Source organism: Dermatophagoides farinae, chromosome 5 (genome assembly GCF_024713945.1).
Source record: "Dermatophagoides farinae isolate YC_2012a chromosome 5, ASM2471394v1, whole genome shotgun sequence".
In the NCBI taxonomy this organism is placed as follows: Eukaryota; Metazoa; Arthropoda; class Arachnida; order Sarcoptiformes; family Pyroglyphidae; genus Dermatophagoides; species Dermatophagoides farinae.
Genome location: NC_134681.1, coordinates 1,196,598 through 1,209,079, shown reverse-complemented (window position 1 = coordinate 1,209,079; position 12,482 = coordinate 1,196,598). Strand labels below are relative to the sequence as shown.

General features: G+C 28.3%; 1 protein-coding gene across 3 annotated transcripts; it reads left to right on the top strand.

The window, feature by feature from the left end:
* Nucleotides 1-184: 184 nt before the first annotated feature.
* On the top strand, nucleotides 185-12,447 carry sim (bHLH transcription factor single-minded). 3 transcript variants are annotated; one of them, XM_075731339.1, is made up of 9 exons: nucleotides 185-1,015; nucleotides 7,999-8,084; nucleotides 8,144-8,236; nucleotides 8,331-8,662; nucleotides 8,729-9,469; nucleotides 9,556-9,662; nucleotides 9,739-9,886; nucleotides 9,978-10,432; nucleotides 10,505-12,447. In XM_075731339.1, the coding sequence occupies exons 1-9, from the start codon at nucleotides 841-843 to the stop codon at nucleotides 12,109-12,111; spliced, it is 3,744 nt and encodes a 1,247-aa protein (XP_075587454.1). In that variant the 5' UTR covers nucleotides 185-840; the 3' UTR covers nucleotides 12,112-12,447. The 3 variants fall into 3 exon arrangements, with proteins under 3 accessions (XP_075587454.1, XP_075587455.1, XP_075587456.1); XM_075731340.1 differs by having other exon boundaries at nucleotides 280-1,015; nucleotides 8,144-8,233; XM_075731341.1 differs by lacking the exon at nucleotides 185-1,015 and having other exon boundaries at nucleotides 7,955-8,084; nucleotides 8,144-8,233.
* The last annotated feature ends 35 nt before the right edge of the window (nucleotides 12,448-12,482 follow it).

Sequence of the window (12,482 nt, the reverse complement as noted above, 5' to 3'; positions counted from 1 at the left end):
ATTGGTGGTAAACATAAATTCGAAGGCGTCACCTATTACCAAAATTGGGCAGGGTTGTAGAATATTATTCTATGAATATCTGTGTGAGAGAGAAAGAGAGAAAGAAAGAGAGCGAGAGAAAAAAAATAGGCGGCTTTTTTTCTTTTGCTAACATGTTTTATTTTGATTCTGATGATTTCAATCCATTTCTAGTCGATAGTGATAATGATGATGATGATGATGATGATGATGATCGGATGAATGGATTTATATCAAACAAACTATAAAAAAATTGGTTGATTTTTTTTTTGCAATCTTCCACTACTCACCGATGAAAAACATTAATATTAAACATTCAATGATCAAAGTATTCGTCAAATTAATTGATCGGTTGGTTGGTTGGTTGGATTCACATTTAATTCTATTGTTTTTTTTTTTTTTTGGTTGTTTGTTTGGTAATTAACTGATTGATTTTGAATATTTCAGAATAATGCAATAATAATTCTGGTGGTGATATTGTATTTTTTTTTTGTTGTTGTTTTTTATTTATTCTGAATTCTAAAATTTGAATGATGAATTTTTTTTTTGTTTTCAAGAATTTATCAATCATTGACACAATACATTGATTCTGTATTCTTTTTATTTTTTATTTTTTTATTGATTCGTGTGTCCATTTTTGTGTCCAATATATGATGTGTGTGTGTTTGTGTGTTTATAGTTTAGTGATGGTTTTGTGAACACAACAAATTTTTTTTTCTTCAATTGATTTTTCCTCCTGATAATCAAACCATCATCATCAACATAAATCATATTTGCATTTTTTTTTTCGAAAAAAAAACGACAACAACAACAATTTTAACGATGAAAGAGAAATCAAAAAATGCAGCTCGCTCAAGACGCGAGAAAGAGAATGCTGAATTTTTGGAACTAGCCAAATTATTACCATTACCAGCGGCCATTACAAGCCAATTGGATAAAGCATCAATTATACGTTTAACAACATCATATCTAAAAATGCGTGCCGTATTTCCCGATGGTAAGTCTAATCATTAATTACATTTTTATCCTCACTAAAAAAAATAAATATTAATCCTGGCCATTGTCACTAGGGCAAGGTCGATCATTCATTCATTCATTCATTGATTCGTAGTCAAATCAAAAATTGATGAAAATACCAAAAATACTATACTAGAGGCAATGATAAAAATTCCGAATGTTTTTTTTTCTCTCTTTTCATTCATATTTTATCGGTAATATTGCGCGACAATTGCAATCGTATCGTTGTCGGTGTTGTTGTTGTTGTTTGTTATATATGAATGATAACTTGATTAGAAATTCAAATGAACAATAATAAAAAAAAATTGGAGGAAACACGACAAAATAGACAGTAAACAACAAACAACACAAAATTTTCAATGGCAAAACCTATCTAATGACTATGTATAAAATTTTCCATTAAACAAGCTTCGGTACATAACAATATACAATATACGCATACACAATTGACCAATTGCAAATTGACATCGAATTTTTTTTATTTTTCTCTGTTTTGTTTTTTTTTTTTTTTTGTTGATCATTGATTCATGATGATTTTAGTTTGATGATGAATTGCCATTTTTTTTTTCATTTACTCATTTTCTATATTTTGGTTGTGAAATTTTTCTGGTTGAAATAAATCACATATATATATGTGCTTGTATGTATCAATGATGATGATGATGATAATGCTGAAAAAAATTGCTCAGCAAAAACTTCAGAGGGCAATCAATTTCATTAGAATTTTTTTTTTGTTTTGTTTCTTCTGTTGTTTTCCAATTAGAAAAAAATATGCTTCTGTTTTTTTTTTGTTGTTGTCGCAGTGTTGTGTGTATAGAAGAAGTAAACGAGCCATGAAGGTCGAACGTCATATATGTAAGTTAAGGGATTGAATTTCAATGATGATTTTCATTAAATGAATGAATGAATGAAATGAAATGAAACCATTATTTCTACTACACAAATAAACAAACAGACAGTAGTAGTCTGGATAATAAAATGACAGATTTTTTTTTTTTTTTTTTTTTGGTACTCTCTGGTTTCATGGATAATTTCCTACAAATGTTTGACACATTGGACAGGACATTTTGTATACTACCTGTGAGATATGGCTCATTACATACAGAGTGAGAGAGAGAGAAAAAAAAACTGTCCTAAACACAAATTGGATGCATAAAAATGGAAAGAATTTCCATCTATATATAAATTCATGAAATTCAAATGAACGAAAAAATAAATAAATAAATAAAACAAATCGATTAAACATTACTTTGTTGTTGTTGTTGTTGTTGTTTTTTTTCTATTGGTTGTTTGGTTTTCATTTTGATGGCAAAGTTCAACTTTGAAACATTGAACCTTTGAACCTTGTGACCATATATACAATATGCATAATAATAATTATTATGCAGAAAAAAAATGAATCGACCATGTCCGTTTTAATCATATTCTAATGATAAATATGTGGTTAATGTGTTTGTTTGTGTATGTTTGATTCATGTTTTGGGCGCTCATCAATTTGATTTGTGTATTGTAAGTGTGTGTGTGTGTGGAATAATTATAATGTAAAAATTGTATAACTTTGTTGTTGTTATTTTCTCGGTTTTTTTCGGTTTTGGTTGTCGTGTGTAGTAGTTGTTGTTGTTGTTGTTGTTGTCACATTTTTTTTTTATTCCATTGGCTACAAAAAGCTCCTAAGAGACCAGATACAGACAGATAAATTAATGAAGTTTTATGTAGCCGAATTTTATTCCAGGTTCAGGTAGTAATTTTGGTTTTTTTTTCTACTTGAAGTTTATCATAAATCTTTTGTGTATTTTTTTTTGTTTTGTTTTTGTTTCAATGTTTCAGTCTTTGATTTGATTTATATTTACGTTCAAAGATCACTATGATGATGATGATGATGGCAATGATTTTTTCATTTTTTTTGGTCGATGGCGGATGTTTTTTTTTTTGCTACATTTATTTTGATTCATATGGATCGAATGAAAAAAACTAACCAACCAACTAGGACCAGACAAAACAAAGAATTTTGTTGCTGTTTGCTAGATAATCTTAAGTTCTTTGATCATCATATATCAGGTGAAAATTACATCCATTGGTCGTGTGTGTGTGTGTGTGTGTGTGTGTGTGTGTGCATGTAGTGGAAATTTGTTTTTTTGTTTTTTTTTTGATTTTGATAAAATTTTTTCGTCATATGGCTTGAATTTGTTCAGTTTTTTTTATTTATTTATTGGTTAGCAAATATCTGGTCATTCTGGATAGCCAAAAGTGTGAAAACAAAACAAAAACAAAAACAAACGACAAATATTGAAACAAATTGAATGAAAATGAAATTGTCCAGTCCATCAATCAGATTTGAATCAAAAAAAAAAAAAAAAAAATTTCAACAACCAAAAACATTTTCATTTTGTTGTTGCAAAGTTGAATTTGTTTATCAAACAACCACAACAAAAAACATCATTGGCTATTGGCTATTGGAATTTTGTTTTCTCCATTCAATTGCAAAAAAAAATTCAAGAATTTTTTTTTTGAAATAAAAGTAGAGAAAAAATTCTAACCATATTCAACACACATATCTGTCTATTGACTATTGATATCAAAAAAAAAAAAAAAAAAATTTCACTTCATTGGATGTCTTTCACTTATATATAGTGTATACTTGTATATAAAAACAAAATCTCAAATGTCAATATGTTATTGGTGTTTTATTGGCAATGGTTGTTACCAACATGGACACCAATCACAAATCCCAATCAAACAACCAACCGACCAACCAACCAACCGACCAACAAACCAAACAATTAAACACAACAAAATGTTGATGTGTTTTTAACGAATTAGGTGAAAAGTTTTTTTGTTGTTGTTGTTATTATTGCAGTTGTTTTCAGATGATTTGATCTGTTTGGCATATTGATGCTTGGCGTTTTTGTTTTCGTTGTTGTTGTTGTTGTTGTTGTTATTATTGGTTATGTTTCATTAAAATGGATACAAACATCAATATAATGAATATTTGTGGTTTGGTCGTTTTTTTTATCAGTGAACTAAACAAAGAATGAAAATATAAATCTCTTGTGTGTGTGTGTGTGTGTGTGTATAACACACATCTATCAATGTGTCGATCTATCAGTACATTATGATGATGATGATGATGATGATGATGGTATTAGTGGATGAATGAAATTGATCCGGATTTCATCGTTTTTTTTTGTTGTTGTATTTCAATCTGTCTACATGTGTTTGTTGTGGTTTGTCCACGTGTTTAGGTTTATCATTATAATCATTAAATACAGACAATTTGTCAATAAAAAATAAAGAAATGGCCAGGATTTTTTCTTTTCAATAATTTGGATTGACTGTGATTATTTAGTTTCTTGTTTTTTTTTCTCTCTCTCTCTTCTGATAATCAGCTTAACATGAATCATCATCATCGTCATTATTATAAAATTTTATTAAATTTGAAAGTGAAAAAAAAAAATTTTAAAACAAACAGAAAAAAAATTTCAAAAAAAAAAATTCAATCAATTTAAATTGATTGGCCATCTCAATCGATTATGATGATAAACAATAGTAGCAAATCTAAAAAAATCAAAAATTTGCATAATTTACTTTTTTTTATGCAACAAAATGATGCCATCACACGAACAATTTTTTTTTGTATGTAGTGAGAATTCATGTCTATGAATTTTTTTTTGTTTGTTGAAACAAAAAAAAAATGAAAATTTTCATTTCAACAATAACCCGAATGCAAGGCCATGATTTTTTTTTTGATCCAAATTGAGGAATAAAATACTGATGCACACACACACACACACAAACATCCAAAACATGCCTTTTCATATTCGTTTTGTGTTACGATGATAATGAATATCATCACAGAATATTCGGCCTAGACCTTTTTTCAATTTTTTTTTATGGGCAATTAAATTAAAGGCAAAAACACACACACACATGCACACACCCACTACGAAAAAAGAAAAAGCCGGGTGACAAAAAAAAAAACTAAAACATTTCATACTTTAGAATAGGAGATAACGACAACAAAAAAAATTTACCGTCAACGTCTTTTTTTTTGTCGTGAATTATATAATATCCAGCCATATCAATAATAATAACCGCATTCTTTTTTTTTGGAATAACAAAAAAAAAGACACCAGATTGACTATGATGTGGATGATGGGCTATAATCACTTGTGTACACTATAGAGACACCAGATCAGTGAAACCAAATGATCCGATCCGATCCGATTTTTTTGTTTTGTTTTGTTTTCTTTACATTCAAAATGATTTCAATCGTTTCAAACACAAGCTAACAGTTTGGCCAGAAAATAATAACAAATGGTTTTTCATTGTCTTTCCTTTCGTTTGCTCATCTTCATCGTTGTCGTTGTCGATAATGTCAACAAATAATTATGGGCCGCCCATATAAAAAATGATGATGATGATAATAATAATAAGGATATATTCAATCTGATCCAGTAGAAACAGCCTGTGAAGAAAATTTTCAAAAAAAAAAAAAAAAATTTCTGGTACTCTATATATCTGGTGTGTATGTTTTTAATGTTTGATAATAATAAATACCAGGAATATGGTATTGATACCACCTTTGTCTTCTTATTCTATTTTCTGATTTTTGGTTATATTTGATTTGATGTACATTTTCACGATATTTTTGTTTGTGTACGTATGTGTGTGTGTCTGTTGTATTATTATCATCATCATATGGTCGTAGTCGTCGTCATTATCATCATCATCATCATGTTCGACATTAATTCTAACAAATGTATTGTTTACATAAAGTTTTTCATTTCTTTCACACACACACACACAGTCTTCTCCTTATATATTTTTTTTCCACAAATTTTCACTTTTATTTTCAATAAAATAAGTAAGTGGATAAGTAACACAACCTACAAATGAAGAGAGAAATGTGATACAGTTTTTTTTTCTGTTCAAATATATATTTTTTTTGCCATTCATTTTCCTTTGTATGACGATGATCAGCATGATGATCCAAAAAGTAAATCATGTTGATTGATAATGAACAATTTGTACACGGTTGTAGAAAGACAAAGAAAATTGCCAAAAAAAAAAATGAAAATGAAAATGAAAATATTGAAACAAAATTGTTCCATGCAAAGAACAAACAAAATGATTAGTAATGGATAAAACAAAATTGTACTCTAAACAATCTGGGTAAAGATGTTATGTTTACCAGAAAAAAAAACAAAAATTTCTCTTTACAAACGGAATCACTGCAAAAAAAAAATTCAATTATAACAATCATCATCATTATCAAATGAGCAATTCTGAAGAAAAAAAATGAAAGCAAAAAAAAGTTTCAAGTATTCCAATCATCATCATCATCATCATCACTTGAATCTTTATTTTTCGTTACCAGTATCAAGATAACAACAACAACAAAAATAACAATAAAATAGTTCATCATCATGTTTTTCAAGTACAACAATTCATTATCTAATTGATTGGTATCAACAACAACAACAACAACAACAGAAACACTTCACAAATCATATGATATCATCATCATCTGAAGAATGGTTTATGATAAGAAAAAAAAAATGGTCAACAAAAATAATTGTTGTTGTTGTTGTTGTTGTTGTATCAAGTGGTGTTTTATATGAAATTCATTAATGATAATGATGCTCAATAATTAATGTAATTAACAGAATAACAAAAGAGACAGGCAGAGAGAGAGAGAGAGAAATGAGAAAGATTTCAAATCCACCATCACCAACCCGAACCCACCACCATATAACCAATAATAATAATAATAATCATTAAATTACACGTGATGAACATGTTTTCTCGATTCAATAAATCTAAAAGTAGTGCTTCAAATTTTTTTTTTACATTTTCATTTGAAAGAATCGGAATGATGATGATGATCATCATCATTATTGTATTTCAATCACTCACTCATCAATCTATCCATTCATTATATTTATTCTTTCTGTTTTCAAAATCCATAAAAAAAAGTTTGAAAAAAAAAACAAAACAAGAAATTCATGGAGAGAGAGAAAAAAAATGTAGTTGTGTGTTATTTATTTTACACAAGTAAATGGAAAGAATTTTTCCATTTTTGTATGGTTTTTTTTCACTCTGAATCATTCCAAATGTGTGTGTTTAGACATAATAATAATAATGAGCTTGCTGGTTTGAATCTTATTAAATATATATAGATAGCTTGCCATGGTTTGTGAATATGTTTTTTTTCCACATATATAATAATAATAATAAAAAATAACGACCAAAATCAAGACAAAACAAAAAACGTATGTAAACATGGCACGTGGCCATCATCATCATCATCATCATCATCATCATCATTGTCACGCGTTCACCACTACCAACAACACCATGGTCATGATTATCATAATGCACAATATATAATAACATGCGCAGCAATGAAAAAAAAAGAGAAAAAGATTTTTTTTTTAAAGAAAGAATAAAATTTTTTTTTTATTTCAAGTTAACGAGGATGGTTATTCTTGTTATTTTCTTTGTGTTATTGTTGTTGTTGTTGTTGAATCAAGAAATTCTTTGCATTGAAATAAAAATGAAAATCAGTAGCGACAAAGGGAGGGAAAAAAAGTCAACATAAACAACAATTGTATAATGGGCGAAACAAAATATACGACCGTGTTGCCTTTGAGAATCGATCGATCGATCCAATCCGATCTAACATCGATTTGTATGCGGACAATACACACACAGACAAAAAAATTTTTTTTTTTTTTTGTTGACGAAGCCAATTATCCATATGACGACTGTAATATGAATTTTGCTTTCTTTCAACTACAATCGACAACGATTTTGACAATGACGAATTTTTTTTTTGTCAACTTTAATTTGTTTTTTCTCTTCATCCAATCTGAATCTGAAAATTTTATAATTTAAATGTTAAATGAATGAAATTTCTACTTTTTTCTTCTCTTTTCTCTTTTTTTTCATCATATATATTAGGATTAGGTGATTGTTGGGGTACGAAACCACCGCCACAGAATCCTTATGAATCATCGATTCGTGAATTAGGATCACATCTTTTACAAGTAGGTGATTTTTCTGTATTCTTTTCTACATTTAATTTCTCATCAATTCTATCAACTAGACATTGGATGGTTTTGTATTTGTGGTTGCACCGAATGGAAAAATTATGTACATCTCAGAAACAGCATCTGTACATCTTGGTCTATCACAAGTTGTGAGAATTATTTGAATTTATCAAAATCATTGCTAATTGTTTGGTCTTCATTTTTTTTATTTACTTTTTTTTTGTACTGAAATATAAATTTCAGGTTGAATTAACCGGCAATAGTATCTATGAATATATACATCCAGCCGATCATGAAGAAATGAATTCCGTATTGAATGCATGTTCACATTTTAATAAAATACAACAATCACATGAATCGATTGATGAAAATGTAACAACAACAACTACTACTACTACTACTGTGGAGAAAGGACAGAATTTTACCGAAGCAACCGGAATATTCAGTAACTATTTTCAGCAACAACAACAACAACAACAACCACAAAATCAAAATTCCAATAGTTTTATTCATCAAAATAATAATACAGAAACATTTCATAATAGTAGTGATTTTATTCCCAAAGATCAATTAAGGTTTGTTTGTTATCCATTTATTATGATCAATCAATTGATTTTTTTTATACTTTGCCAATCAAATAGTTGTAGTAATAAATCATGGACAAGTGCAGATAATAGTAATAGTTCAATTTGTAATTATATTAAATCATCACAATCATCAGCTAGCTGTTTTGATATTATTGGTAATGATAATAATAATTTTACCGATGATAATAATCTATCAACAACATATTGTTCAACACATAAAAAATGTAAACGTGAACAAATGGATAATAATAATAACAATGGTAATTGTAATGAAGTTATAGATGAAATGATTAATCGATCACCAGATATGGATGTAATCAAACATAATCAGCAATCAAAATATTATTATACTAAACAACGTGCAATGATTTCTGAATTAGATTTTTCACATCATCATAATAATCAAGAACAATCGTCTAATACTTCCAATTATTATTATACATTCAATGAAGTGGAAAAATCATTTTTTCTTCGTATGAAATGTGTATTAGCTAAACGTAATGCTGGTCTTACATCTGGTGGTTATAAAGTGATTCATTGTAGTGGTTATGTTAAAATTCGTCAACAACATTCCACTGGTGATCATCATCAAACCATAATAACGGCAGATGATTCAGCTAATGCAATAACATCTGATCATCATCATCATCAACAACAACATTGTTGCCAAAATCTTGGACTTGTTGCCGTTGGACATTCATTACCGCCAAGTGCAATCACTGAAATTAAAATGTATAACAATATGTTTATGTTTCGTGCTAGTCTTGATTTGAAATTGATTTTTCTTGATGCAAAGTATGTATGCATAACAAAAAACAATGGCAAAGATTTTGGAAATTTAATCAAATTTTTTTATTCAAAAAAAAAAAAAAAAATTTTAGAGTTTCACAATTAACCGGTTATGAACCACAAGATTTAATCGAAAAAACTTTATATCATTATATTCATGGTAGTGATGTGGAAAATATGCGCATTTCACATCAAACATGTAAGTTTGTATATTTATATCGATTATTGAAATTAAAATTTCATTTTTTCATTATCCATTTCAAATTTTAATCAAGTATTAAACAAAGGACAAGTAACAACCAAATATTATCGTTTTATGGCCAAACCATATGGTTGGATTTGGATGCAATCATATGCAACTATTGTACATAATAGCCGTTCATCAAGACCACATTGTATTGTTAGTGTTAATTATGTTCTAAGGTAAGTGTTGTCTAGGTGTGTTTGTTTTCATATTTAAAACAATTTTTGTTGATTTTTTGTATTCATCATTCAAAAAAAACAAAAAATATAGCCAAGCTGAATGTATTGAACATCAACTGTTAATTGACCAAATGTTAACCCCATGTAATAATAGCCATATTCAACAAAATAATTCAATGATGACCACCATCAATCCATTGTCATCATCATTATCTTCTACATTGTCGTCATCATCATCATCATCATCATCTTCATTATCATCATCATCATCATCATCATCAGCATCATCATCTATATTATCAACTTCGGCATTGATACATGAAGCCGAAAATTCAATGGATATTATGACTAATAATTCTGATGAAACTGATCACAATGATCATATGGGTAAATCGTCGATGATCATCAATAATGTAACATCGGCACAAAAATTAGCCATTATTGATCAATCATTATCATCAATAGCAACGACAACAACAGCAGTGACAACAGCTACAACACATAAATCGACAATAACAAAAATGATGAATGAAAAAGTAACGAAAAGTAAGTCCTTTATGAAACATATATATATATATGAAATCAAATAATCCGAATGTTCTTAATTCATTCTTATAGAGAAAAATAAATCTAATAAACACAAACAGCAACAACAAAAAAATATTGCCATAAAGCATGACAGTTCGATACATATCGATGGCCATACAATCAACAACATCAATAATAATAACAGCTTTAGTTTCAATGATGATGGTGATTTATCCACGATGATTACACCTACTTATGATACAAACAATAACAATAATATCAATCACAGTATTAATAGCTACTTATCTACCGTTACAAAATCATCGGCGATACTGGATCCACATTCTCATCATCATCATCATCATAATGATACGATGATGATTTATGGTACATCGAATTCAATACCTATGGTCAATAATTCCTTCCATTCTCATTCTCATACTCATCATAATTCATCAAATATTTCATCCACATATAACTGGAATGATCATCAACATCATCAACCGACAGAATCATTGTTGAATAATTATTATGATGTAACAAACACTAACAATAATAATACAGACACAAATTATTCAAATGAACAATTATTTCATACAATTCCAACAACAACATCATCGACAACCACATTTACAGTGACCGATTTAGATAATGTTGTACCCTTATCCATACCTGTACCTCCTTCTCTATCGTCATTACCACAATCGATTATGACACAATTCTCTTCCAATGATCAATCTATTTCTATACAAAATGCTAATGTTTCTTCGTTGTATTCATCACATCATCATTATTCAAATCCAATCCATCATCAACATCAACAACACAATCAGCATCATTTGTATGGCAATGGAATTAATACCGGTTATAACAATATTTATGAACAAAATTTTCGACAAATTGACAATGAATCAACAACGAATATGGTTATCAATGCTATTAATAATAATGGTGTAATATCATCATCATCATCATCATCAGCTGTAGATCAATTACATCCGATTACATCCACATATATCGATGATAATAATGCCTATACAATCAATACCGGTCCATCAATTAATATGAATGATCCTTCCACTAATACATTGGTTGATTTTCAATTATCCAATACAAATGACACTCATTACCAACAACAACAACAACAGCATCATCATCATCATCATTTGTCCAATAATATAGATGCTATGCATTTATTAATAAATGACGATAATGTCAATGTACCAAATACAACAACCACAACGACTACAACAACAACAACAACAGCAACATCGGTAGCATCGGTAACGACAAAAGCCGTAACAATATCACCATCATCAATTGATCCATCGATAACGAATAATAGCCAATATAATATGACAATGTTTGATTCGAATACCTATCTTAATCTAATCGATGATTGTGGTAATGGAAACAATAATATTGCCTATTGTAATAACAATAATAACAATGACAATATTATAATGGCAACTAAAGAACCAACATCATCAACAATGTCGATAATAATGCAGAATGATGAACAAAAACGTATTGTTAATGATTTAATTACATTACCAATAGCGTCATCTAGTATTGATGATTTTCAACAACAACAACAACAACAACAGCAACATTATCATCATCATGGTCATAATAACCACAATCATCATCATCATCATCAACAACAAATGATACAGATTAATACAAGCGCCAAGTGAAAATAAATGAATATATATGGATAGCCAAATAAACAAACGCCCAATTTTTTTATTATTATCATCATTGGAAAAAAAACAAACACTAAATTAAATAACAAGCTAACAATATACATGCATAAATAGCGGAAAGGCGTAATTTATTTTTATTTTTATTTTTATTTTTTTTTTTGAAAATCATCATCATCATTTTAATTATTATTCAAATCAAATTATTACAATAGATTATAATTATAATATATATATGTGTTTTAAAAATCATTCGATTGACAATAATGAAATTATTATTAATTAATAAATTAATGAATCAATGAATGAAGAGAAAATGTTGAAAAGAACTGGGTTAAAAAATTGTTGAGTTCATTAATTGTGAT

What these genes read in the sequence shown, in the direction of transcription:
- sim (XM_075731339.1), top strand. Translation starts at nt 841, where the DNA reads ATGAAAGAGAAATCAAAAAATGCAGCTCGCTCAAGACGCGAGAAAGAG. An exon ending in GCGTGCCGTATTTCCCGATG is followed by an intron (nt 1,016 to 7,998) that starts GTAAGTCTAATC and finishes CATATATATTAG; the next exon opens with GATTAGGTGATTGTTGGGGT. An exon ending in GAATGAAAAAGTAACGAAAA is followed by an intron (nt 10,433 to 10,504) that starts GTAAGTCCTTTA and finishes TCATTCTTATAG; the next exon opens with AGAAAAATAAATCTAATAAA.